This window comes from Ambystoma mexicanum, chromosome 13 (genome assembly GCF_040938575.1).
Source record: "Ambystoma mexicanum isolate Mex_15411 chromosome 13, UKY_AmexF1_1, whole genome shotgun sequence".
Taxonomy (NCBI): domain Eukaryota; kingdom Metazoa; phylum Chordata; class Amphibia; order Caudata; family Ambystomatidae; genus Ambystoma; species Ambystoma mexicanum.
This window is the reverse complement of record NC_090938.1, coordinates 52985738-53012403: the sequence shown is the minus strand read 5'-3', so window position 1 is coordinate 53012403 and position 26666 is coordinate 52985738. Positions and strand designations below refer to the sequence as shown.

General features: G+C 49.2%; 1 protein-coding gene across 3 annotated transcripts in view; it reads right to left on the bottom strand.

The window, feature by feature from the left end:
- DYRK3 (dual specificity tyrosine phosphorylation regulated kinase 3) overlaps positions 1 to 25692 on the bottom strand; it is a 78286-nt gene extending 52594 nt beyond the window's left edge. The window contains exon 1 of one of the 3 annotated variants that reach the window (XM_069633186.1): positions 25580 to 25692. In XM_069633186.1, coding sequence (XP_069489287.1) covers positions 25580 to 25682 — 103 coding nt within the window. In that variant the 5' untranslated portion in view covers positions 25683 to 25692. Of the gene's footprint in view, positions 1 to 17348; positions 17544 to 18678; positions 19239 to 25579 lie in introns of those variants that run through there. The other 2 variants (XM_069633187.1, XM_069633189.1) reach the window with 2 other exon arrangements.
- Positions 25693 to 26666: the final 974 nt, after the last annotated feature.

Here is a 26666-nt window from a genome sequence, read left to right as displayed (position 1 = left end):
ATCCACCCCAGCAATACCAATGCAAGAGGATCCACCCCAGAAATACCAATGCAAGAGGATCCACCCCAGCAATACCAATGCAAGAGGATCCACCCCAGCAATACCAATGCAAGAGGATCCACCCCAGCAATACCAATGCAAGAGGATCCACCCCAGCAAGACCAATGCAAGAGGATCCACCCCAGCAAGACCAATGCAAGAGGATCCACCCCAGCAATACCAATGGAAGAGGAATCCACGCCAGCAATACCAATGGAAGAGGAATCCACGCCAGCAATACCAATGGAAGAGGAATCCACGCCAGCAATACCAATGGAAGAGGAATCCACGCCAGCAATACCAATGGAAGAGGAATCCACGCCAGCAATACCAATGGAAGAGGATCCACGCCAGCAATACCAATGGAAGAGGAATCCACGCCAGCAATACCAATGGAAGAGGATCCACGCCAGCAATACCTATGGAAGAGGATCCACGCCAGCAATACCTATGGAAGAGGATCCACCCCAGCAAGACCAATGCAAGAGGATCCACCCCAGCAATACCAATGCAAGAGGATCCACCCCAGAAATACCAATGGAAGAGGAATCCACGCCAGCAATACCAATGGAAGAGGAATCCACGCCAGCAATACCAATGGAAGAGGAATCCACGCCAGCAATACCAATGGAAGAGGAATCCACGCCAGCAATACCAATGGAAGAGGAATCCACGCCAGCAATACCAATGGAAGAGGAATCCACGCCAGCAATACCAATGGAAGAGGAATCCACGCCAGCAATACCAATGGAAGAGGAATCCACCCCAGCAATACCAATGGAAGAGGAATCCACGCCAGCAATACCAATGGAAGAGGAATCCACGCCAGCAATACCAATGGAAGAGGATCCACGCCAGCAATACCTATGGAAGAGGATCCACGCCAGCAATACCTATGGAAGAGGATCCACGCCAGCAATACCAATGGAAGAGGAATCCACCCCAGCAATACCAATGGAAGAGGAATCCACCCCAGCAATACCAATGGAAGAGGATCCACCCCAGCAATACCAATGGAAGAGGAATCCACCCCAGCAATACCAATGGAAGAGGAATCCACCCCAGCAATACCAATGGAAGAGGAATCCACGCCAGCAATACCAATGGAAGAGGATCCACCCCAGAAATACCAATGGAAAAGGATCCACGCCAGCAATACCTATGGAAGAGGATCCACCCCAGCAATACCAATGGAAGCGGAATCCACACCAGAAATACCAATGGAAGAGGATCCACCTATGGAAGAGGATCCACCCCAGAAATACCAATGGAAAAGGATCCACGCCAGCAATACCTATGGAAGAGGATCCACCCCAGCAATACCTATGGAAGAGGAATCCGCGCCAGCAATACCAATGCAAGAGGATCCACCCCAGCAATACCAATGCAAGAGGATCCACCAATGGAAGAGGATCCACGCCAGCAATACCAATGGAAGACGATCCACCAATGGAAGAGGATCCACCTCAGCAATACCAATGGAAGAGGATCCACCAATGGAAGAGGATCCACGCCAGCAATACCAATGGAAGAGGATCCACCAATGGAAGAGTATCCACCCCAGCAATGCCAATGGAAGAGGATCCACCAATGGAAGAGGATCCACCCCAGCAATACCAATGGAAGACGATCCACCAATGGAAGAGGATCCACCTCAGCAATACCAATGGAAGAGGATCCACCAATGGAAGAGGATCCACGCCAGCAATACCAATGGAAGAGGATCCACCAATGGAAGAGGATCCACGCCAGCAATACCAATAGAAGAGGATCCACCAATGGAAGAGGATCCACCCCAGCAATACCAATGGAAGAGGATCCACCCCAGCAATACCAATGGAAGAGGATCCACCCCAGCCATACCAATAGAAGAGGATCCGCGCCAGCCATACCAATGGAAGAGGATCCGCGCCAGCCATACCAATGGAAGAGGATCCGCGCCAGCCATACCAATGGAAGAGGATCCACCAATGGAAGAGGATCCACCCCAGCAATACCAATGGAAGAGGGACCACCCCAGCAATACCAATAGAAGAGGGACCACCTCAGCAATACCAATGGAAGAGGGACCACCTCAGCAATACCAATGGAAGAGGGACCACCTCAGCAATACCAATGGAAGAGGGACCACCTCAGCAATACCAATGGAAGAGGGACCACCTCAGCAATACCAATGGAAGAGGGACCACCTCAGCAATACCAATGGAAGAGGATCCGCGCCAGCAATACCAATGGAAGAGGATCCGCGCCAGCAATACCAATGGAAGAGGATCCACCAATGGAAGAGGATCCACCCCAGCAATACCAATGGAAGAGGATCCACCAATGGAAGAGGATCCACGCCAGCAATACCAATGGAAGAGGATCCACCAATGGAAGAGGATCCACGCCAGCAATACCAATAGAAGAGGATCCACCAATGGAAGAGGATCCACCCCAGCAATACCAATGGAAGAGGATCCACCCCAGCAATACCAATAGAAGAGGGACCACCTCAGCAATACCAATAGAAGAGGGACCACCTCAGCCATACCAATAGAAAAGGATCCGCGCCAGCCATACCAATGGAAGAGGATCCGCGCCAGCCATACCAATGGAAGAGGATCCGCGCCAGCCATACCAATGTAAGAGGATCCACCAATGGAAGAGGATCCACCTCAGCAATACCAATGGAAGAGGAATCCGTGCCAGCAATACCAATGGAAGAGGATCCACGCCAGCAATACCAATGGAAGAGGATCCACCAATGGAAAAGGATCCACGCCAGCAATACCAATAGAAGACGATCCACCAATGGAAGAGGATCCACCCCAGCAATACCAATGGAAGAGGATCTGCACAGCAATACCAATGGAAGAGGATCCACGCCAGCAATACCAATAGAAGAGGATCCACCAATGGAAGAGGATCCACCCCAGCAATACCAATGGAAGAGGATCCACCAATGGAAGAGGATCCGCGCAGCAATACCAATGGAAGAGGATCCACGCCAGCAATACCAATGGAAGAGGATCCACGCCAGCAATACCAAAGAGGATCCACCTCAGCAATACCAATAGAAGAGGATCCACCCCAGCAATACCAATGGAAGAGGATCCACCAATGGAAGAGGATCCACGCCAACAATACCAATGGAAGAGGATCCACCAATGGAAGAGGATCCACGCCAACAATACCAATGGAAGAGGATCCACCAATGGAAAAGGATCCACGCCAGCAATACCAATAGAAGAGGATCCACCCCAGCAATACCAATGGAAGAGGATCCGCGCCAGCAATACCAATGGAAGAGGATCCGCACCAGCAATACCAATGGAAGAGGATCCGCACCAGCAATACCAATGGAAGAGGATCCGCGCCAGCAATACCAATGGAAGAGGATCCACCAATGGAAGAGGATCCACGCCAGCAATACCAATGTAAGAGGATCCACCAATGGAAGAGGATCCACCTCAGCAATACCAATGGAAGAGGAATCCGTGCCAGCAATACCAATGGAAGAGGATCCACGCCAGCAATACCAATGGAAGAGGATACACCAATGAAAGAGGATCCACCCCAGAAACACCAATGGAAGAGGATCCACCCCAGAAATACCAATGGATGAGGAATCCACGCCAGCAATACCAATGGAAGAGGAATCAGCGCCAGCCATACCAATGGAAGAGGATCCACGCCAGCCATACCAATGGAAGAGGATCCACGCCAGCAATACCAATGGAACAGGATCCACCAATGGAAGAGGATCCACGCCAGCAATACCAATGGAAGAGGATCCATGCCAGCAATACCAATGGAAGAGGATCCACCCCAGCAATACCAATGGAACAGGATCCACCAATGGAAGAGGATCCACCTCAGCAATACCAATAGAAGAGGGACCACCCCAGCAAAACCAATTGAAGAGGATCCACCAATGGAAGAGGATCAACGCCAGCAATACCAATGGAAGAGGATCCATCCCAGCAATACCAATAGAAGAGGATCCACCCGAGCAATACCAATGGAAGAGGATCCACCTCAGCAATACCAATAGAAGAGGGACCACCCCAGCAAAACCAATTGTTGAGGATCCACCAATGGAAGAGGATCCACACCAGCAATACCAATGGAAGAGGATCCACGGCAGCAATACCAATGGAAGAGGATCCACCCCAGCAATACCAATGGAAGAGGATCCACCAATGGAAGAGGATACACCCCAGCAATACCAATGGAAGAGGATCCACCAATGGAAGAGGATCCACCCCAGCAATACCAATGGAAGAGGATCCACCAATGGAAGAGGATCCACCCCAGCAATACCAATGGAAACTAAACCGCAGGAAGCGCTCCCTTCCCTGTACAGCTTCATCCTCATCCAAACATCTGCAAGCTTTGGCTCCCCAGAGATTTCATACTACAGCTACTATCAGCCGTAACCAGCTTCATCAATAGTGAGGGATTATGGGCGTCGTTGCCCAAAACATTGGTAAGAGTCGCAGGTTGGAGAGCAGAGATGTTCTGGAAAGCTGTAGAATGCTGCTACTGTTGGCTTATTTTGAGTCTTGGGCACAGCACCAACATTGCAAGCTTCCAGGTGAGAGGTCCCAAGCTCTGGCACATGCAGGGGCAGAATCAGAAACGTCAATCAAAGCAGTACAGGTTGAGAGGGCGATGGATGAATAGGTCGGAAAAGTGTCATCCTCCTGGGGGTAAGCCAACTCCTCACGCAGCAGTACTATACTCCTGCTGATCCTGCGACCCCTACACCACCCCTTACAAATCACAAGACGTTCATTCACAGATACAGCTACTGACCTCTGCTTGCACACCCTCCTGGGCAACAAACTCATAGCTGGAAACAGCCCTACAGGTAAGGGGTGGATCGGCCACTTTTACACCCTAAAAATTTGGTAAAAATACCCCCACCCTCCAAAAATTTAAAAATACAAAACATTGGAAAAAGACATGTAGAATCTTGCGCCCCTGCCTTCGCCCTCACAGCTCCATGGATATGTTTGGAGCAGTAGTGCACATTGTAGCGCCCATCCAATTACCCATGGGCTTAAGGGCAGTCATTGAGAATTGGACTAACAGTTGTACTCCCTAAAAAATCATTTTACTCCCAACTTTAAAAAATAGTTAGTCAAATACTTCCACTTTGAGCGCTGGCTGGAAAGGAACCCTGGCTGCTCAGCCAAGTGCCCTGTTGCAAACCTGGAAGCAGTAGACGACCAGCAGCTAGTGAGAACCCACTCACAAAGCCAGACACACTGGCAGGGGCATTCACCCCTTCTCCCACGAACATAGCACTTTTCAATAGCATTCAAGTTACGGCACCAGGATGCCACGCGTCCCTTCAAATAGAAGAGGGCATGGCACAGCATAAAGCAAGCAGAGCCACATGGCATCGCACAAACCCCAACAAAGGACTCCATATGCTCCAAGAACGAACAAGAGACAACCTGGACAAGCTCTCAAGATCTCACTCTTCCCACTTGCGTCTTGATTGACCTAACCCTCCTCTCAGGGGATCTTTGTACCTCAGGAAGGTAGGCGGGGGCATTGATGAGTTATACAAGGGGACTCCAAGAAAGGGCCGAGCTGGAACACAGCGTTACTCTTGTAGACAGGAACATCAGGACCAGCACTCCATCAACAAAACAAGTAATCAGCCATGACTCATGGCTACCTATCGCACCATCTCGATGGAAGATAGCCACAACCCTCCCAAGGCACGGCCACCCACCCACAAACATCTGCAACGACCTGCTACTCAATCTCATATTGCACATCACCTCTGCCACTAGAATGCAGCTAAATCCCACGATAAAACATGTTTAGCTGGTCACATAATCAGTCTTCTTCACTCGCACACTCCCCAGACAACATTCACAGCACCCATCCACAAACTAGCTCCACATGGGTCGCCAACGGGTACTTGGCCACCCCTACCTACCTTTGAACCAGCTAAAATGCACACACATGCACTAAACTCCTTGGACCAATCTCCCATACCGCGTGACTTCGGTCCTCCAAGAATTTTCATCCAATGACGCTTTGAGGCCATACAAATGGCAATAGGTGCTATACAAATGCCATATATTACATTACAAGCAAGCCTCAACAAACCTTTGCAATATACAGCAAGAGGCTACCCCAATAGCCTAAAAGAACTGAAGGAAAACCAGGAGGCTGGCGCAATAATGACTGCAACAATTACAAACATGCCTGCAACTCTCAGTCTACAGGAGCAAACCTTGCAGCATCAACCAACATACCTACACAACAAGCTACTGCTTGAAACAATCTACAGGACCAAACCTTGCAGCATCAACCAACATACCTACACAACAAGCTACTGCTTGAAACAATCTACAGGACCAAACCTTGCAGCATCAACCAACATACCTACACAACAAGCTACTGCTTGAAACAATCTACAGGAGCAAACCTTGAAACCTAATAAAGACCACTAAGATAATAAAATTGAGCAAGCATGACGCCCGTAAAAGAAACTGTTCAAACTTAACAAGGAGATCAGAAACCCATTGGTCGGCATGAGGCCACCTACAAATGACTGGCAAGCATATGAAGAGATGGGCCACAATAAGAATAATTCAAAGCATGGCAACACTCCAGCCACCACACACCCATCACGGCTTTACAGCAGTTCACCACTCGCTAAGCAGGCTATTCTCGGCACCAACGATCGGCAACCTAGCAGATCACCTGCGGACTCAAGCCCACCGGGCATATACAAAACTACAATGCATAAAATAAGCATTGCCGCATAGAAATTTTCTATGCAATTCTGTAGGTTTGCTAATTAAATTGATACTTATGTAGCAAAACTAGCTATTTAAGTTGCCCTGCTCAATGAAAACACAGCTCACCCAGTATTCCTCTGTTGCACAAAGTACTCCCTCCAACTTCTTTTTTTTTTCTCCTCACTGCAAGTTCAAAGGGGCTAATGGAGAGAGTGCAGCAGTACACATCTCTTCCACTCTCAAATACAAATGGCCTGAGAGGGAGTGCTAGGCAAGATTTTATTAAGATGCATCACTTTGACGAGTGAACACTTTTGAAAATGTACATGATCACCCAGGCAAATGCTTTTGATGGTAAAACCAGTTCTGTTGCATGTCTGTGCAACTAGTTCTCAGCTCATGAGCTGATGCCCTACTCCTTGACATTCTATCTCATCACCCTGTTGATTTATGTCAGATACCCTGAAAGTCAGATGGCCACAAACTGCAATATTCCACCTAGTGTGCCCAGTTCTGCCTGCTACACCATCCATGTTGCTTGATTTCTTACTTTCTTTCATATTGCACAAAGAATAGACAAAGTCAACTAGAGGTTTACACACAAGTAGTGATCTACTGCAATACCATATACTGAAGGCCGCCTCCAGAGCTCGCTTTACTCCGATTATGATTCCATTATATATATTAGAACCTGCGGGAGAGAGCTGGCCAACCTGTTTACAAAGCCTTTTTATCATATCAATTTATTTATTTGTGTCCATTCATACCGGCAACCTTTCACATTTTACAGACACTCATACAGGGATTGCAAAATCTACTCACCCACCCGCATTGTCGAGTAGATTTTATGATGGACGAGTACCATTTGCAGGGGAGGTTTTAAACTTTTATTTAACATTTACTTTGTTTGCACTAAATATCATATACAAGTTTCACTGTAAATGGCTGGCCTCTGGGTGGCAGCAGTGTGCCAAACAAAGTGGATTTGTGGCGACATGTGCCATTTTACAGAAAAGGCATTTAAATTTTTTGTCATCTGTTGCCGTGGGTCAAGTGCATGTCTCTTAGGTCGAGTAGGTAAGCTAAGTTACTCAATCTGCAGGTCTAGCAGAATTTGCATGGTTTGGCTCATCTCACTAATGTCTTACTTCAGCGGTACACACAAAAAATACTGTATTGATACTCATTTTATGTCTTCGGTACAAATACCTTCTGGTGACATTAAAAATATAAGTACAACAGTGATAATCAAATGGACGTGTTTGCTAATCAAGAACATTTTAAATCAGCAAGCGCTGCTAATCAATTTTTGAAAACTAATTTATGCCTTGAAATATGCGGCAACAAGTGGAATTCAGTCATGTCTTTCAGATCCCAGGCAAGAGATGACCTGACCAAGGAATCGTCCTACAAACTCTACAGAAATACTTCTATTTCTTAAAAAGGAAACCGCTATGCCCACCAACATCCAACCATCCTTATCCGGAGGCACCTCAAGTAACAGAGCAAAAATCCCAAAAGGAGACAGCTATGCCCACCAACATCCAACCATCCTTATCCGGAGGCACCTCAAGTAACAAGAGCAAAAATCCCAAAAGGAGACAGCTATGCCCACCAACATCCAACCATCCTTATCCGGAGGCACCTCAACTAACAGAGCAAAATCCCATAAGGAGACAGCTATGCCCACCAACATCCAACCATCCTTATCCGGAGGCACCTCAAGTAACAGAGCAAAAATCCCAAAAGGAGACAGCTATGCCCACCAACATCCAACCATCCTCATCCGGAGGCACCTCAAGTAACAGAGCAAAAATCCCAAAAGGAGACAGCTATGCCCACCAACATCCAACCATCCTTATCCGGAGGGACCTCAAGTAACAGAGCAAAAATCCCAAAAGGAGACAGCTATGCCCACCAACATCCAACCATCCTTATCCGGAGGCACCTCAAGTAACAGAGCAAAAATCCCAAAAGGAGACAGATATGCCCACCAACATCCAACCATCCTTATCCGGAGGCACCTCAAGTAACAGAGCAAAAATCCCAAAAGGAGACAGCTATGCCCACCAACATCCAACCATCCTTATCCATAGGGACCTCAAGTAACAGAGCAAAATCCCAAAAGGAGACAGCTATGCCCACCAACATCCAACCATCCTTATCCGGAGGCACCTCAAATAACAGAGCAAAAATCCCAAAAGGAGACAGCTATGCCCACCAACATGCAACCATCCTAATCCGGAGGCACTTCAAGTAACAGAGCGCAAAATCCCAATTTCTGGGCATCCTTTCCACCGAAACAGAACCCTGACTTACCACCGGTGCAATCTGATGTTAATGGCAGAGTTGCATGGTGTGAAAGATGGAGGAGGGGTAAAGCAGAAGACCAGAGCAGGGGTTCAGGAAGGAACTGCAACCACCTGGGTGTATGGGATCCTTACTTCTCCCATGTAGAGGACCACCAGCCTGAAAATGCAGTTAGAAAGATAGGGCAAAAGCAGAAAGGAGTGTGACAGGGAAGAGGGCGTGGTTGCACAGGGAGGAGGGACACACAAGGCAGAACACAAGGAAAGTGTGATGGTGCCAACCAGGATACACATTGCTCAAGGTTAGTAACACAGCCTTTGGAGTAAGCACGAGGTAGTAGATCGGGCTTATGTGGCGGTCAATTAGAGGACCGAAAATGTCGATTGAACAGCACTGATGTACATATTGTGTCTCGTCATTGCCACAAAGAAGTGCAAGGGTCACCGCTCCCACGGATTACGTCTGGTCCTTCTTACGCAGAAGCGTAACGGTCACCGCAATGGTAATAGCCGAATTGCACCACGGCAGCTGCCTCTGCACAGACCTCGCTTACTACCTTTTGAACTCCCTCCCGAGTGCACAACATGCAAGACTCCCAAACCTGAAAAGATGGGAACATAGCATCCTGGCCCTTGAGGCACTGCACGGCCTTCCTATAAAAACACAGAATTCAATTGTTACCTCTATACATCACCCACTGGGCCGGGACCTGGAAGTAATCAGGGAAAGACCCACCCCTTTTGTCCTGGGCAAGGAGGTACGAACAAAAACAAAAAAAGGCAGCCTTAGTTCTTGTTCCGCAGCAAAACAGAAAAAGGCAAGGAGGGGAACCGCAAATCTGTGATGCACACTAAGCTCTGGAACGCCGTAACCATAGCAAGTTGCATACAGGAGGACCACTTGAAAACCTGGCTCTGAACTACGACTGTGAAGCCGAGGCTGCCTGAGTGCCAACACACCGAGGCGTGCACCCACCGGTCCAGTTACCCCACCTGTGCTTCCTGTTGTAGGTCTTGTCTGCGCTTCTATGCTCAAGAGCCTTGTTCCAGCGCGTAACAAATAAAATAAATAAGTGACCAATGACCAGTGGGTCGGGCAGAATCAGGAGGTTTTCAGACAGCGGACAGCTATGCACCCCATGCATAAACCTTGTAGTTGCTAATCCAGTCCGCCTCCAAGGGAAAGATCCTTGCCGGCTAGCTCAAACGCAGCCCACGGAAGCCGTTCATCTAGCGTTGGATGTTAGCAGAAGACAACATTTCCAACTAGAGGCAAAGACTCCCGACATCCATCTTTATGTAGCACCAACACGCTACCAACGAGGAAAATATGGCAGCCTTCCGCCGTGGCAGATAACACAGAGAAGGCAACCGGCTCACCCCTGGCATGCCAGGCCGCACCACCCCCTTTCTGGAGACCATGCAAGATCTAGTTTGAGAGTGAGATATTGCACAGTAAGGTGCGATGAGAGCACCACACACCGTTCGGAGATCGTCATGAGCTATGCCGATTTTCCAGCTCGCCACAACCCGCAAAGCGTGCCTGCTCCGAAGAATGTCCGGCATTTCGTAACTTCAAAACGAGACCTTGTGCTTGGGCAGGGTTTGAAATTGAGGGAGCTGCGAGCTATTTACAGAGGCATAGAGAAGGTAGGGCCTGAGTGGGCAAGGGCCACCTAGCAGCGCTATGTGGACATTTACAGTTGTTAATGTCACTGCTGTTGGCCCAACTACATTGGCTTGAGGCCCCACTTGTTAGACAATCCTGGCTACGCCTCTGGCTATAGCTCCTGCTTGTAGCCTAGAAGAACCCCTTGAGCTTGGCACCAACAGCTACCAGGAGCTACGTTTTGCTCCCCAGACCAACTGATGCCAAACAAACAAACCTATGTGAATTTAACACTGTATATTAGGGATAATCTATTAATAATCATTAGGCCATGTCTATACGAAATGTAAAGCATAACAGGTCATAAATAATGGACTATGCAAGATGTTTCCATCTTATGTGGAAGTTAGATTTGCCAAGTGCTTTGTGCTAGCTCCTCGTTCCCCGGTGGTAGCTCCTGGTCACAGGTTGATGGAGGATACCCAGGAGCTGCATTTCAGCTCTCGCTATCCCACCTTAATTCCGAGCCCGGTTGGGGTATTAATGGTGGGCATCTGGCACTGTTGGACCGAAAACGGTCAACCCAGGGAGTTCTAGTTTAAGAAAAAAGGAAAGCAAGTGACTGCCCAAAGAAAAACGAAGAGACCTTCACATCACAGCGCCCAACCATGCCAAAAGCAATATTTGCTCTCGCTCCATTGCCCTACCACCGGCTCCACTCCTCCCGAAAGCGAACACAGGTGGCTGCCAGCTCAGCAGTCTACAATAAATTCACCCAGAAAAGAGTCGTGCGAACAACCGTAAGCCTCCCTCTTGACACAAAGCACTTAAACTCTACAAAAGAGCGCTGGCACCATTTGCTGACCCAATGGTGTTTGGAGGATACCCCCACATACCCAGAAAAGTGGCACCTCCTTACGAGCTCCGCTTCTGCCCAATACCCTCTGGGGGGAGCGGACAATGGCTACTGAGCAGCGGGCCTTATTAGCAGGCCATAACAGATGAAAGAGGTTGACAAAGACACAGTCGGTTTGAAAGACGTGCTTGGATCCCAGGAGACTTGAGTCACCTGCAGGAGATAAGACGCTTCCATGGCGACGGTCTCTGTTGTGCCTACTCATCAGGGTTTTTTTTAGCAGCACGCTTACACGAATAGATCCATTCTGCCTCGGAATGCGAGGAGTCACATTTTCCCCTTCAGCCCCCATTCTCCAGATTCAAAAGTAAACTAAAGAAGAATAGACGATTACAGTGCCCCGATTGCAATTGGTGAACCTCACTGCGGATCACTGAGCGAGAAGGTATTGCAAAGAAAGACTAGAATGAAAAGGAGCAGCCAGAAACAGGCGTCGCTTTTAGAACAGAAATAAATAGGACTTTGTGAAATGATGTTCCTGGGATTTCTAGCGCACGCTGCTGCCACCACCTAGAACACGACGAAGAAAGAAAAAAACAGGCAAAGGAGAAGCCTCTTTTTAAAACAGAAAATGCTATGTAAAAAAGTGGACCCTGGTGCCAAGCATATGTGTTGGAGGGCACCTTTGAAGGACTCCCCCTGGGGCTCTCTGCATGACGGGGTAGTTTTACAGGTTCCTGTTTTTTTTTGCATAGGTGGACAAAAAAGGCAATATTTGTGTTGGCCTCCAACCAACCCAAAGAAGAGTGACTTCTTGCGTTATGCGGCAGGTGGATTCTCGCCGCATGACCCCCCCCCCCCCACCCCCCACCCCCCCGGCCAGGTTTCATGTGCAACATGTATACGCCAATGTGCCCGAGCGTTGCCTTTGTTTTGGGATGAAAGGCGGTTCCCTGACGCTGCGATTCCGAGCCCGGTCATTGTACCATTGGCAAGGAGAACGCAAAACCCCGTGTAAACGCCCAGTTCCTAGAAGGCGCCAAGTACCGGCTTTTCCAAGCGCTTCACACGTTTACGTGGGAACCAAGGTAGTTTGAGAACAAGTCATGTGGCCAGCGCTGCAATATGCTCAAGTGGAACCTGGGTGCTCTGGTTTTCTTGCGGGCATTCAACCTGCGAAATAACCGACCTCTCACACAATAGTGCGCAGTTGATCAAAATCGACCAAGACGGGGTTTTAAGCTGGGTCCTGCAAGTTACACAATGTCTTCAGTTGCCACACTGAACTCAGGTTGCCAGCTATTAAAACAATGTGTGTAAAAATGAATTAAAACTATTTGTTTAGCGCGCACAGAGGATCAAAACACGTCTTGCCGCCGGCTCCAATTGTGGCCGGTGAAATACCCCCAAACACAGCACCCTCTTGAGTTGTAAACAGAGGTCAAAGTGGGCGGGAACTAAATGAAACGACGTTCCCCCACGTTCCGGGGCAACCCATCATCCTTCCCTTACTTCATGAGACCCACAATACCCTCCCAGGACAGCAACTATTTTAAAGCATACTTTTTTATTCCATCCCTATTGGGGACAGGAACCTGTGCCCTGCTGATAGCAAGCCAGCCCAACATTGCACTGCGCCATCTCTTGGGGGCAAGAAGAGGGTTACCTATTTCAATAGGCTGCCTGGGACCCAATCCTCATTCCCAAGCAGCCAAAACGCCCAGCCTGATGGGATCTGGGTATGAATGGCTGGAGGCAATGGGGGGCGTGTCTGTGGCTGGTCATGTTTTGTAAGAGTTGTGAACGGTGGGTGGGGAAGGGGAGGGTGCATGCTGAGTGGGACAATGACACACTAATGTTGATCATTTAAATGCACTTTCTTTCATTGTGTTTTCTTCAGTCTTACTAGAACTGTTGTAAAACCCAATGTTGCAGGGTGGAGTGGAGGAAAGGAAGGACCCAGGAATGGGGTTTGAATGGGGGAGGGGGCGACAATGGGGCATGGGGGGCAGAGCAGAGGTAACAGTTCCACTACTTGTTTTTGTTTTGTTTTATACTTCGACCACTGGTTGTAGATCTAGTTTTCATGGTAAAAAGAGCCAACCTCCCTCTGAAAACAACCAATGGGACAGTTACATCAAAGGTATGGGCCCCCTCACAGGCTGCAGTCCAGAGAATAACCTATTGGGGCTTGCGAGTGCTCTCAGTCGAGAACTTCTCACACTACAGGCTGGGGGAGTTAGAGAGGGGGGGGAGAGAGAGAGGGGGGGAGAGAGAGAAAGAGAGAGAGAGAGGGGGGGAGAGAGAGAGAAAGAGGGGAGAAAGAGAGAGAGAGGGGAGAAAGAGAGAGAGGGGGGGGAAAGAGAGAGAGAGGGGAAAGAGGAAGAGAGAGGGGGGAAAGAGAGAGAGGGGGGAAAGAGAGAGAGAGGGGGGGAAGAGAGAGAGAGGGGGGGGAAGAGAGGGGGGAGAGAGAGAGGGGGAGAGAGAGAGGGGAGAGAGAGAGGGGGGAAGAGAGGGGGGAAGAGAGAGAGGGGGGAAGAGAGAGAGGGGGGAAGAGAGAGAGGGGGGAAGAGAGAGAGGGGGGAAGAGAGAGAGAGAGGGGGGAAGAGAGAGAGAGAGGGGGGAAGAGAGAGAGAGAGGGGGGAAGAGAGAGAGAGAGGGGGAAAGAGAGAGAGAGGGGGGAAAGAGAGAGAGGGGGGAAAGAGAGAGAGAGGGGGGAAAGAGAGAGAGAGGGGGGAAAGAGAGAGAGGGGGGAAAGAGAGAGAGAGGGGGGAAAGAGAGAGAGAGGGGGGAAAGAGAGAGAGAGGGGGGAAAGAGAGAGAGAGGGGGGAAAGAGAGAGAGAGGGGGGGAAAGAGAGAGAGGGGGGAAAGAGAGAGAGGGGGGGAAAGAGAGAGGGGGGAGAGAGAGAGAGAGGGGGGAAAGAGAGAGAGGGGGGAAAGAGAGAGAGGGGGGGGAAAGAGAGAGAGGGGGGGAAAGAGAGAGAGAGGGGGGGAAGAGAGAGAGAGGGGGGAGAGAGAGAGGGGGGAGAGAGAGAGGGGGGAGAGAGAGAGAGGGAGGGGGGAAAGAGAGAGAGAGAGGGGGAGAGAGAGGGGGAAGAGGGACCCTTTATCTGGCACTATAGATACACGGTGTATCGGGCACTTTTACTAACTCCCCCCAGAATGATTATAAAGTGGCGAGTGCCAGGAGCCTGCCCGGTGCTTCTGCCCACACAGCACCATGGGTTTGGATCAGGGGTACCGGCAGAGCAGTGTCAAACGACAGTGCCCCAACTGTGCTGCACGATTCCAAGAGAAGCCTTACGGCAAGGTTTCATCTGCATGAAATCACTCGGTGCATAGTAGCTTTGAAAGGTATCCGTTTTATTGTTGAAATAGATGTTTATTCACCCTAAAAAAAGGAATGGAAATTACTATTTTTTTTTTATTCCTAAATGTAAAAAAATGGGGAGTAAAAATACTCCCACTTCCGAACCTTATCTGGAGCCCGGCGGGGGGGGGGGGGGGGGGGGGGGGGGGTAAGCAGGGACGCGTCGGCGAAGGCTGCAGGGTGAGGCGGTGATAAAAATGGGCCTGTGCTGTGCACCAATAGAAAAAGTGTTCCACACTGGGAGAAACAAGACAGATGGGGAAGAGCACATGTTAATGAAGCTATCTAGCTCCTCTGTAGCCTCTCACACTGGCCGGCATTGGCTCACTTTAGCATGTTGGCCCTATATACGGACTGCCTAGCACCCGCTGTGTATACTGCCATTGGATAATTCACAAAATCAGATCATTTGTGAAGGAGATCTGCCATCTACCCAACAGCCCGATCATTTACAGTAAAAATGTATTTGCTAAATAATAGGTGAATAATATCTACTAGTGCTCCACTCGCTGGAAACATGTGGAGAATAAATGAAGATTATTTGCGATGTACACACCAGCCAGATCATTTGTGGAGTATAGTTGCCAGGGATGGATCTGCAAACGGCTAAATTGCAAACATTATCTGCCAGGTAACAGCTAAATGTTTAAAGAATATCTGTATATCAGGCACCTGGACACTACGTGAAAAATATCTGCTACGTATCCAGCAGCCGGATAATATATGAACAATATCCACTCATATATATATATATATATATATATATCACACACACACAGTAGCCTGATAATATGCAAAAACTATCCACTGTATATCGGCCGCCGGATAACATGTAACGAATATCCACTATGCATCAGCTGCTGGATAATATGTGAAGAATATCCACTATATATCCAGCAGCCGGATAATATCTGAAAAATACCTGCTACATATCTAACAGCTACATAATGCGTGACGAATATCCACTATGTACCTACCGAGCAGCAGGATAGTGAGTGAAGCATATCCACTATGTATCCAGCTGTCGGATAATACATGAAAAATATCCACTATGTATCGGCTGCCGGATAATACATATCTACTATGCATCCAGAAACTGGATAATACATGAATAATATCTGCTACGTATCAGCAGCCAGATAACATATGAAGAATGTCCACTATGCACCTGCTGCAGATAATACGTGAAGAATATCTGCTATGTATCCAGCAGCCGAATAAGATGTGAAGAATATCCACTATGTATCCAGCAGCCAGATAATACGTCAAGAATATCCACTATGTATCCAGCAGCCCAGGAATACATGAATAATATACACTATGTAACCAGCAGCCGGATAATACATGAAGTATATCCACCAGCCGGATAATACGTGATGAATATACACTATGCATCAGCTTCCGAACAATACATTAAGAATATCCACCATGTATCCAGCAACCAGATAATACTTGAAGAATATCCATGTATCCAACAGCCAGATAATACGTGAAGAATATCCACTATGTATCGGGTGCCGGATAATACAGGAAGAATATCCGCTATGAACCCAGCAGTCGGACAATACATGAACAATATCCACTATGTATCCAGCAGCAGGATAATAAATTAAGAACATCCACTATGTATTGGTAGGCGGGTAATACGTGAAGAATATCTGCTATGTATCCAGCAGTCGGAAAATACACGTAGAATATCCACTATTTATCGGGTGCCGGATAATACAGGCAGAATATCTGCTATGTATCCAGCAGCCGGATAAAAAGTGAAGGAAATCCATCATGCTTCGGCTGTCAGATAACACATGATAAATATCTGCTCGTTAGAGAATACATAAGAATATCCACTTGCTAGATAATATGTGAAGAATATCCGCTATGTATCCAGATATCGGGTAGTACGTGAATAACTGCCATTTATCTGGGAGCTGAAACACGTGTGAAGAATATCCGCCGTGTGCCCAGCAGTTAGTAGAATGTGAAGACTGTCTACTCTCTATAGATACACAGAGCAGCTGCTTAAGATTAGAAATATCTACTTTGTATCCGGCAACCACTCAGATATGGACTACGTGCTTTGCAGCCAGAAAGCGCATGAATACATTTACCATCTTAGAAATGTGTTCAGCCTACTAGTGAAATCTTAATTACCAGTTACAAAACAATACTCCTACTTCCTTCTTTGCGTCAGCCTGAGCAACACCGCATTTCAGGCATTTTTCTTTACCTGGTGGCCGGATAAATAACGGATTTCAATGCACACACCGAAGAGCAAGGGCACAGCAAGGTTAGTGACCCCCGCTATCAATGCCCCCCCCCAATCTGCGAAGATAACAAAAGCCTTGAAAGGCAGCATACGGCTCCCCACCCCCACGCGTGCCAGCCGCCTGCTGTTAGGAGTACAGGCACTTACCGCCAGGCGTGGAGTGCTAGGGCAGCTGGCGGGCTTCCTCCTGCCGAGCAAGCTCCAGAAATGCACGGAATATACACACACGGGCAGGAGGAATGGAGGCAGCCATGGCTGGAATGTGCATCTCCCATCTGTCCCCTCTCCTGCCCGGCGGCCAGGCAGAGCCTAATCTGGGCCTGTGCATCCCAGGCCCCTCCCTGCCCGCCCGCCTGCGGGATTACGTGCTCTCATCCCCCCACCATGAACGCAAAGGAAATGCCAAACTGACAGCCCTGCCCTTAAAAAAAACCCACCCCTTCCCCACTCGCTGCAAACACAGCTGAAGTCACTTCTCGTGGGTGTTTGGAGTTATTTTTCGCGGACACAAATGAGGCTTTTAAGAAGGTCACAGCCCCCCCCCCTCTCTCCATCTCTCCAGGGTAACGCCGCATTATGAAGAATGCCGAGAGGCCTTTTGTAAATGAAACATTAGCTGGAAGGGCTATTTCTGTATGTTTTGCACAGCACCAATATCTGACTTTGTAGCCACTTCGGGTCTTCAGGAATTACAGTAGTAAATACGGAAGTATTCCCGTCGTGAGAAGAAAACAAAAGCGTTCAAAGTAACAGATCATTTGATCTGTGGGGTAGTGTGCACGAGGGCATCACAAAAAAGGTGATGTGGAGGCAGGCGCGATTAAATAATAGTACTTAGAAGTGGTCTCAAACAATCAGTGTGTGACTACAACACGACCAGCTCGCTGCACTGCACCTTGTCCCAACTGCACAATCCCACATGGGGTGGTCTCCGGCTGTACTCCTTTCACGTGCACAACAAACAAGGGTGTGCTGCATGTCTGTGGGGGTACAGCCTTGTGGCAGTCGCTGTGATGAACTAGGGACGTTTTCTGCGGGGTTAGCCCTAAAGATGGGGTGCATGCGGTCTCCACCGAGGACGGGTGACACTGCAACATACGCTATTTAAACTATACAATAACACCAAGAAAACATCTGAGCTGCATTATAAACAAGGCTGTTTTGCTCTGCCTTAAGTATTGATTTCCTGACAACCCCCCTCTCCCCTGAGGGGGTGGGGGTACAGTACAATGGGACATGAAGTGCCAGCGGAGGCCTGTACTGACCCCCAAGGCGTTCCAGACACTAGAGACCTTTGTTTTAGGAACAGTGTTATACAGTTCACATAATGCCAAGCCCACAGCGGGCACGCGGAATCCAGCTGTGCATTGTTATTAGGTAGGTGGACTTTGCATGTGCTCGGTGCTGGGCTCTTTTCGCAACACAGTAGCGGCTAGGCATGTTAGGGGCGTTGTGGTCGGGGGTTTTGTGCATTTACCTGCTGTGATGGGGCCCTCAGGCTTTCTGGTCAGTAGCATCATGGCTGCCAAGGAGCCGGGGGAACGGGGATCTGCCGAGAGCGGTCTGCACCCATCCCCGAGCCAGGAGGACACCGAGGGCCTGCACTGCTGGGGCCCAGCATGAGGGGTGGCTCTGTGCCCTGGACGTGGGTGGGTCGCGGTGGTGCTCAGGTCCCCCTGCTCCCACGAAGTCTCCGCCGCTCTATGGCTGGATCCCTTCCTCGTTGCCAAGGGGATCCAGTGTTAGATCCCTCGCTGCCCGGGGATCCCCGCTTCCTCCTCCGTTGCGGGTTGCTAGACGTGACGCTGCCCGTGTGCTGGGAGCTCTGGATCTCCTCCCTCCAAGGCTGGATCCCTTTGAGTGCCTGGTTGAGCTGCGGGAGATCAGAGGGTCCCCTCCGAGACTGAGATCACTCCTGCTTCCTGTGCGAGGCTCCCGCTTTCCTTCTCTGGCTGGCTGCCTGGCCTCCTCCTCAGCCCTGGATCCATCAGGGCCCAGACTGGCCACTCCCTCCCGGGAGAGTGAGAGATGAGAGGCGGAGTCAGGGAAGTGGGGGAAGGCGAGGCCTCTTCTGCGGCAGGAAGGGGGTTCCTGGACAGCCTCCTCGCTTCTGCAGCTGCTGAACACAAGCCCTAGCAACACGCTTGCTTCCTGCAGGGGGGCCATGATGTGTATTGGGGAGAGTGGCCATGCCTGAAGGGATGATGAGATGGGGGGAGGAGGAGTTAACTGTGTGTTGTGGGAACTTGTCTATAAATCGAGGCCTCACCAGTAAGTACTGGGACTTGGAGGTATTTTCTGTTGGGTAATTAAAGTCATTAAGGGGGTCAAGCAGGCGAAGGGGTCTGTGGAGAATGTATCATTTATTTGTAAAGCAGCACCTCTACCCCAGGCCCCGGACTGTATGAAATACGGGACAATAGAGGGCCTGGGAGTTTTGGCACAGGGGGTGGGGGGAACGGCGCAGGAAGCAGGAGGGAGGGGCGTCCCAATGGCGCCCCTAAACACAAAAGGAGCAGGAAATGGCACCTGGGAAAGGTGAGAGAAGTAATCAGCAGGAGGCCGGGGAAAGTCCGGCCCCCAAGAGCAGAACAAAAGGGCTCAGGGGTATAAGTAACCCCAGGAAAGGAGAAACAGAACAAACCAGGTAAGGAGCTCACCTCTCTCGGGCAAGCTCCTAGGACCTGGATAAGAGGAAGTAAGGAACTTTTACTCTTGCAGGTTTTTGTTCCGGGACTCTCCCCTTCTTTTTCAGCAAAGCGGTCAAACCTGCGTTAGCCGTACGACTGGGACGAAGACAACGTTCAAGCATACCTTCACTGGAGCCGAGGACCGCTGGATACGACGCCAGAGCCATGGACCCTCTCGATGCCGTGCTCGGCATAAACATCGACGCCGGAGGCTGTGGATTGGTGGTCGGCCGCCGCAGAAAACATCAAGAGGTATCTGCATCGGGGAGGAGCCGTTGCAGGAAAGTTCGGAGGAGCACGGTGGAGCGGCGTGAAGGAACGACCCAGGAAGCTCATTCGGGATCCTTCAACGCGACGAAGCCCGCGAAAAACAGAAAAAGGGGGGCGTGGCCCCTGCGGGGAGGGGAGGCCAAGCTCAAAACCCGGAGGGGCCGGTGAAGATTTAAAGGGACAGGAGGAACGGGAAAGCCCAGAGGGGCTGGAAAAAAAGTTAGAGACAGGAGGAGCGGAAGAGCTCCAGGAGGAGCGGAAAAGCGCAGAAGGGCTGAGCAGATTTTAAAAGAGCCAGAGGGGCGGAAAAGCCCGGAGGGTCCGGACAGAATTTAAGAGATAAAGCCCGGGGGGGGAACATCTTAAAACTGTCAGGCAGATTCAGCACACACACGGCGAAAAAGAGGAGAAGCAGGAGCATCAGTTGAAGTGGCAGTGCATAAAAAGAAAGCCAAATAAATACATAGCTTCAGGAGAGAGAAGCAAACGGAAAGAGAAGAAAAGAAGGAACAAGCAAAACAGCAAAAGGAAGCCATTCAGACAAGAAAGATGGCAGAAGAAAGGGCAAGAAGGGCCCAGGAGTTCAGCGAATGGGCAAGGAAAGCAGAGAAAGAGTACGGGGCACAATGGGTGCTAGATGTAATGCAAAAGGAGGAGAGGGCAAAGGCAATGTCACCTTTGTGGTTTGTGGAACCCAGCAGTAGCGCAGGAGAAGACGAAGTGCCGCAAGGTCAGAAGAGGAGGAGAGAAGAGCCAAGTCATTCGCAGGACCCACCAGAAACACCCAAGAAGAAGACGAAGAGCAGGAAGAGCAAAGGTACTGTGAATATTGATGTGGGCAGAAAGTGTTAAAATGCTGAAAACATGTGTCACGGGTACGGGTAAGTCGCCCAGAACCAATGGCAAGAAGGGCAGAGGCAATAGGGATCCCAGGGAGGAGCGGGGGTACTCTTCATCGGAAGGGAGTAGCGAGGATGAGGAGAGGGAGCACCTAAAGGCATGGGTGAAATGGAAAGGGGTGGTGAGAAAGGAGAAGCGAAAAAGGGTGGGGGGGAGGGGCGGAACCCACAGAAACCCCGGTCCCAACGCCCCAGGGGGCACCGGCGGTAACAAACCCGGGAGAGGTGCCACAAGGTACCAACCCACAACCAGTCGCACCAGGGGCAGGCAGCACACCTCAGCGAGGGGCACCACCAGGGGCACCACTAACGCGAAATCCCGGGGGGGGTACCAATCCAGAACCGGTTGCACCAATAGGGGCAGCACCAATACCGGTGGCAGGGAGCCCACCACAAGGGGTAACACCACCAGCAGTGGCAGCAACAGTTGCTATAGACAAAGAGGGGGGGCCGGTCATGACAAAATATGGCAGACCTACAATAGGCAAGGATGCACAAGGCAGATCCATGAAGGCAATGGCATGGTATATCAATGAGAAAGTAAAGGAAAAGATATGGAGAGAGTTTGACATCTTTTCCCTTTTGGGCTGCAAGAAAAGGGGAATAGATGCGTCTATAGAGGACTTAAAAGAGGATGAGAAATGGCTAAGGAGGGGTACAATAGTGAAAAGTTTTGACAACTGGATGGCAGCTTTCCAGATAATGTCCACGATCATATTACAAAAATTTCCTGAGGACGGGGTAGCATTGGTGGCTTATCAGCAGAGGGTGTTAAAGGTATATAAAGTATTCGGGGGGGGGGGTGCATGGCAGGAATATGACCACAAATTTAGAAAAGAAATGGACTGTTTTCCTGAGATGGATTGGGACGAAGAAAATTTCAACATTTACATTTTTAACGTATTAAAAGAGAAATGGGAAAACAGGGAGCAGAGCTCAGGGGGCCAGCAGAAGAGGCAGTATTGGCAGAATGATTACAGATCAGATTATAGATACAACAGCAGAAAGTACGAAAGCAGCTTTGACAGATCTAGGGATCAAGGCTTTCGGAGCAGACAGTATGGTTCACAGAGAGGTTGGCAGAACAACTTGCCACCAACCGTGCAGGGAGGGGGCAGTGGGAACACGTGGACAGCACGGACAGAGCCAGGGCAATGTCGACATTTTGAAAAGGGGGTACCATGCAGTTGGGGTTGGAAGTGCAAGTTAAGCCACAAGTGTGAGAATTGTAAGGGAGACCATAGCAGCTCCAAGTGCACAAGGGCGACAGCAACCAGCAACAGAAACGAGAAACGGATATAAGGGCTGGGGAGAGAAGGGGACTACACCAGTAAGAATTGATAAAATGGAAGGGTGGCTTCAAATATTCCCAGACCAGGAAGTGGGACCTGGATAAGGGGAAGGAAGGAACTTTTACCACCCAACCCACCCTACAAAGATAAAGGACGGAGGAGGAAACCGGCAGGAGCCAGAACGCCGAGTACTTCTTCCGGTACACGGTCCAAACAAGTCGTAGGCGGCATGTGCCCAGGAACGGAGGCCCAAGGGTAACAAAGGCTCGGGAGGAGCCTTGGGCCACTCCAAAACTGGACACAAGGTGCCCAAAAGCTAATGATGGTGTTACTGTTTTTTGTTATGCATTTTCTGTAAGAAAATAAAGAATGCCTACGGCCTATAATTTTTCCACAACAAAACTGGTCTGCTATGTTATTACTTAGGTAGGGGTCAGGTGGAGGGAGCAAAGGGAGCCCACACTACTCAGCCTATGAAACACAGTCACTCTGGCAAGACCAATGTTGGTTTGGAAGGGCACTGTGGCCTGGGGGAGAAAGCGGTGATGGCTACAACCAACACTGGTCATTGTATCCGGGGAAACAAGTTTCACCGCATCTGGGAACTGTATTTGCCCCTTTTATGCAATGTCTCTGCTTTTAATGCCAGAGACGGGATTCGAACTAAGGTCGCAAGGACTAATGTCGACAGAGTTACCCACTAGAACGTCTAAAATTAATGTTCTGAAATGGATACTGGTCACTGGTGGGATCCCACAGTTAATCATTTCCATTTCCAGCACTGTACATAATATCAAAGGGCGGGGACAAGATCTGTTCACAATGCCAGGGCTCATGCCAACCAGGCAGACTATTTTGGTGGCACCACCCTTAGTGGCATCACCCATCACTGTGACAAAATTCCTCAGTCGTGGGGTGGGTGTGGACAGTAAGACTGGCACATTTGTGGGAATCAAAGAGAGATAGGAGGTTCTCGGTCTTCGGTCCAAAGTTATGGAACCAACTACCATTAACTATCCGCTCATGTTTATCATTGAAAAGCTTTAGAAAAGCACTAAAAACCTTCCTATTTAAGTGAACCTAAGTGATCTATTTCACCATCGCTATACGCTGATCAAGGCACAAATCATAGCTCACATCTGCGTCCGAATGCAGTTTATTATGCCTGCTGCGTGTAATAAATATTCTAAATCAAAGAGTTGAGCAAGGGAGAGGGATATGGCGTAGGTCTGTTGCAGAGGAGGCAGGTAGATGGGAAGAACCTTTTCAACACAAGAAGTTTTAGTGGCTTGCCCGCTTCCGTGCGGGTATATGTGCACGCCAGCCCAGTGACCGACGTGTAAACAAGAAGCAGCAAGTTGTACTAGGTTGTCGCGTGAATTTGCAGCAAGCTGGTGTGGGTAGCCAATGCTATGCTTGTGTTGCGGAAGCAAGTGGTGTTTACACAGAAGGGTATGCATGTCTCACCTTTTGGGTCGCCAAGAGGGGTGAAATCAGATATTTCTCTTTGGGGTGAGAGCCCATTGAAGTCTATGGATGATTAAACTGGCGAGGATTGTGTACTGAGTCCAAATCAGGTGTCTTCCCTTCCAAAACCAGCTGAGAAGCATGGGTAGGCACAATGGCAATCGTTGACCCAAAATGAACGGTTGGAGGACAAAGTGGTTGAGATTTGTTATATAGAGAAAAGGTGTGTTGTGACGTCTGTTAATGTCATGGCTCAAGTCGAGGGTACACAAGGGTGAACAGTCCCCCCACTTTTTTCAAGAGGGCACCTTGATATGCTCATTTCTGGTGATGCCAAATTCAATTGGTATGTTAATGAGTCCCCCCCACTTTTTTGTAGGAATTCCTGTAAAGGATAGGTGGAATCTATTCACAGTGGTGCTGTTTGTGTTTCTCAGTCTGTAGAGACTCAGGAAAACGTTCTTTGGGAACACTGTATAGATAGGGATGTACCCAGTATTTCAAGATGTCAGGGCACTTTGAGAACAAACGTACACTTTGAAGGAAAATGCACCCAATTTTAGAAAAAACTGAACTCAATCAGGTAGGGTACTGCGACCAATCACCTTCAGCCTCTGCCCGCTCCCAGCACTTGCCTTGGACCCACTTGCCTATGCCACCACAGGCCTGCACGTAATTATTGGCAGCTGCTCACTTGCTAGCACTTCCCTCTTGACACACCTAACACTTACCCCCCACTCCCTCTGCACTTGCATGTTCTGAATGCTCACAAGGCCCAGTAGGTCTGGCTCTATCTTTCATTGCTTTATTTGATTTTCATTCCCAGGTTCCCTGCCCGTTTCCCTTGAAACACAATCTATTTGATGTATAAGCTCCTTAGAAATGTACAATAAATAAAATAAATCACTGGTTGGTGGGTGGTATGATATAGAAAAGTTGTTGATGTGTCTGTTGGAGAGACATGCATTGTCTGCAATCAACGAGGGGCAACATCTTTGGGGGGGGGGTCAAATGTAAATAAAGAGAAAAGCAGTGAGGTCAGATAATGTGTGTCGCCCTTGTTGAGTGTTAGTGTCTTGGGTCAGTTTACAATGGGCCTGCAGAACCATGGGCGTACACTTAGGGGGGAGGGGGTGGAGACAAGGATGTTTGTCCCCCCAACTATAGTGGCAGACTATTTTGGCCCCCTCATTCGGTATTGGGGCACCTTTCATTTAGATGTCATGTCCCCCACATTTTTTTGCAAAGTTACTCCACTGTGCAGGACTGATATCATAGAAAAGGCAGTGTCTTCTGTAGCGCCAAGAGAAGCCCGTTTGTGCAGTGTGAGCGCTTTATAAATAACCTAATGCTATTTCTGTCCAGGTTTTACCAGTGCATTCTGAGATTTGTAGTCTTGCGTTACCACATTATGAATTCAGGACTACAAGTCTCAGAATGCAGCTAAAACCAGGAATGGGATATCTCCTCTCCTAAGTGGAATTGATAATGAGGCATACCATTTGCCCCTTTCAAATACCGATTCCACACCCATGACCAGCACCCCTTTCCCTCCTCCACGGGATTGGGAAATAATCCCATCCCCACCCCCACAGGACCCCGAAGCGGGCTTCGCACAACCAGGAAACGACCCTCAAACAGCAGGAGTGGCACCGAATTCACTAGCGCCGTTTCTTTATGTAAACTTAGCACCCCTCCCGCTATCATCAAATAAACGTTTCAAAGTGACTTATAAAACATGTACAGCTCTAACTTCCCACCCTGGCTTCCGGTGTGGCCAACACTCGCAGACGATCCCGCTTCCGGTCTCGCGTGGTCTCGCGGCCCTCTTGGTTCAACGCTTTGTGTCCTACCAGTTGCCATTGACAACCACACACGCAGCGCCCGGCGTGCATTGGACGCCGTAACGTTTCATGTGGCGTCATTACGCTCTGGACAGTAACATAAAAAACGGACACCTTGATCTAGAACACTGCCCTAGCAGCACAACAACATAAAGGAGGTACTTAGACCGACCCAAGGTGGCTGGCCACGTCACAAATTCACAATACATAAAACATGAAGGAGGAAAACCTCGATGACAAATGCACGTTCCCGCAGGGCTTCGAGTATGTGTAACTAAAGAGTTCTCAAATGTCCCCAATCCAAGCGCTGCAAAGCATCTAGTCCCATTTTATTTGTAGACCTAAATTGAACATGGAAAAGAAAAAAGTTCCTGAGATTCCAGGGTCTTTCCCAGAGACCCGGTGAAATGCTTAAAATTCCAGAGTCTGCTGGGAAAAATCCGGAGGTTAGGCAGCTATGAATAAAACCCGAATTCCAAGGAAACAGTAATGGTTTGCTTTATCCATAACTGTCAACTCGCGCTTTTGGTGGGGGTCACCCGCCATGGAACCTGTTCATTGACCCACGAAGCCCTTAGCTTGTCCTTGTCTTTCTGGGGTTCACCTCTCTGAAATCTTTGTTGCAGGCTTTAGAGTCCAGGTCCTGGAAAGAGCCTTTGTTCCTTTTGTGGGTCACTCGCTAGGATTGTCATGGGCCAAGGGTTCAAATCTGTGGCGACCGAATCCTGAAAACCGCACCTGTGGAAAATAAAAGTTACCTGGGTTGCTGGAGCAGTTTTTGCTGAAGCCACCAACGTGAGCACTTAACTGGTTCTGGGGTTTGGTCGATTAATCGAGAAACACTCTGGTGTCCCCCTTGCCCATTGTGTATTGCTTGGAGGCATGTCTTAACTGCATTTCCCATAGACTTCTATTTGTGGGTTCTTTCTGTTCTCCTGCTACTTCTGGGATCCACCACTCGACCTAGAACTTACTTCCTTGGTGTCTCCTCCGACCTCAGCTC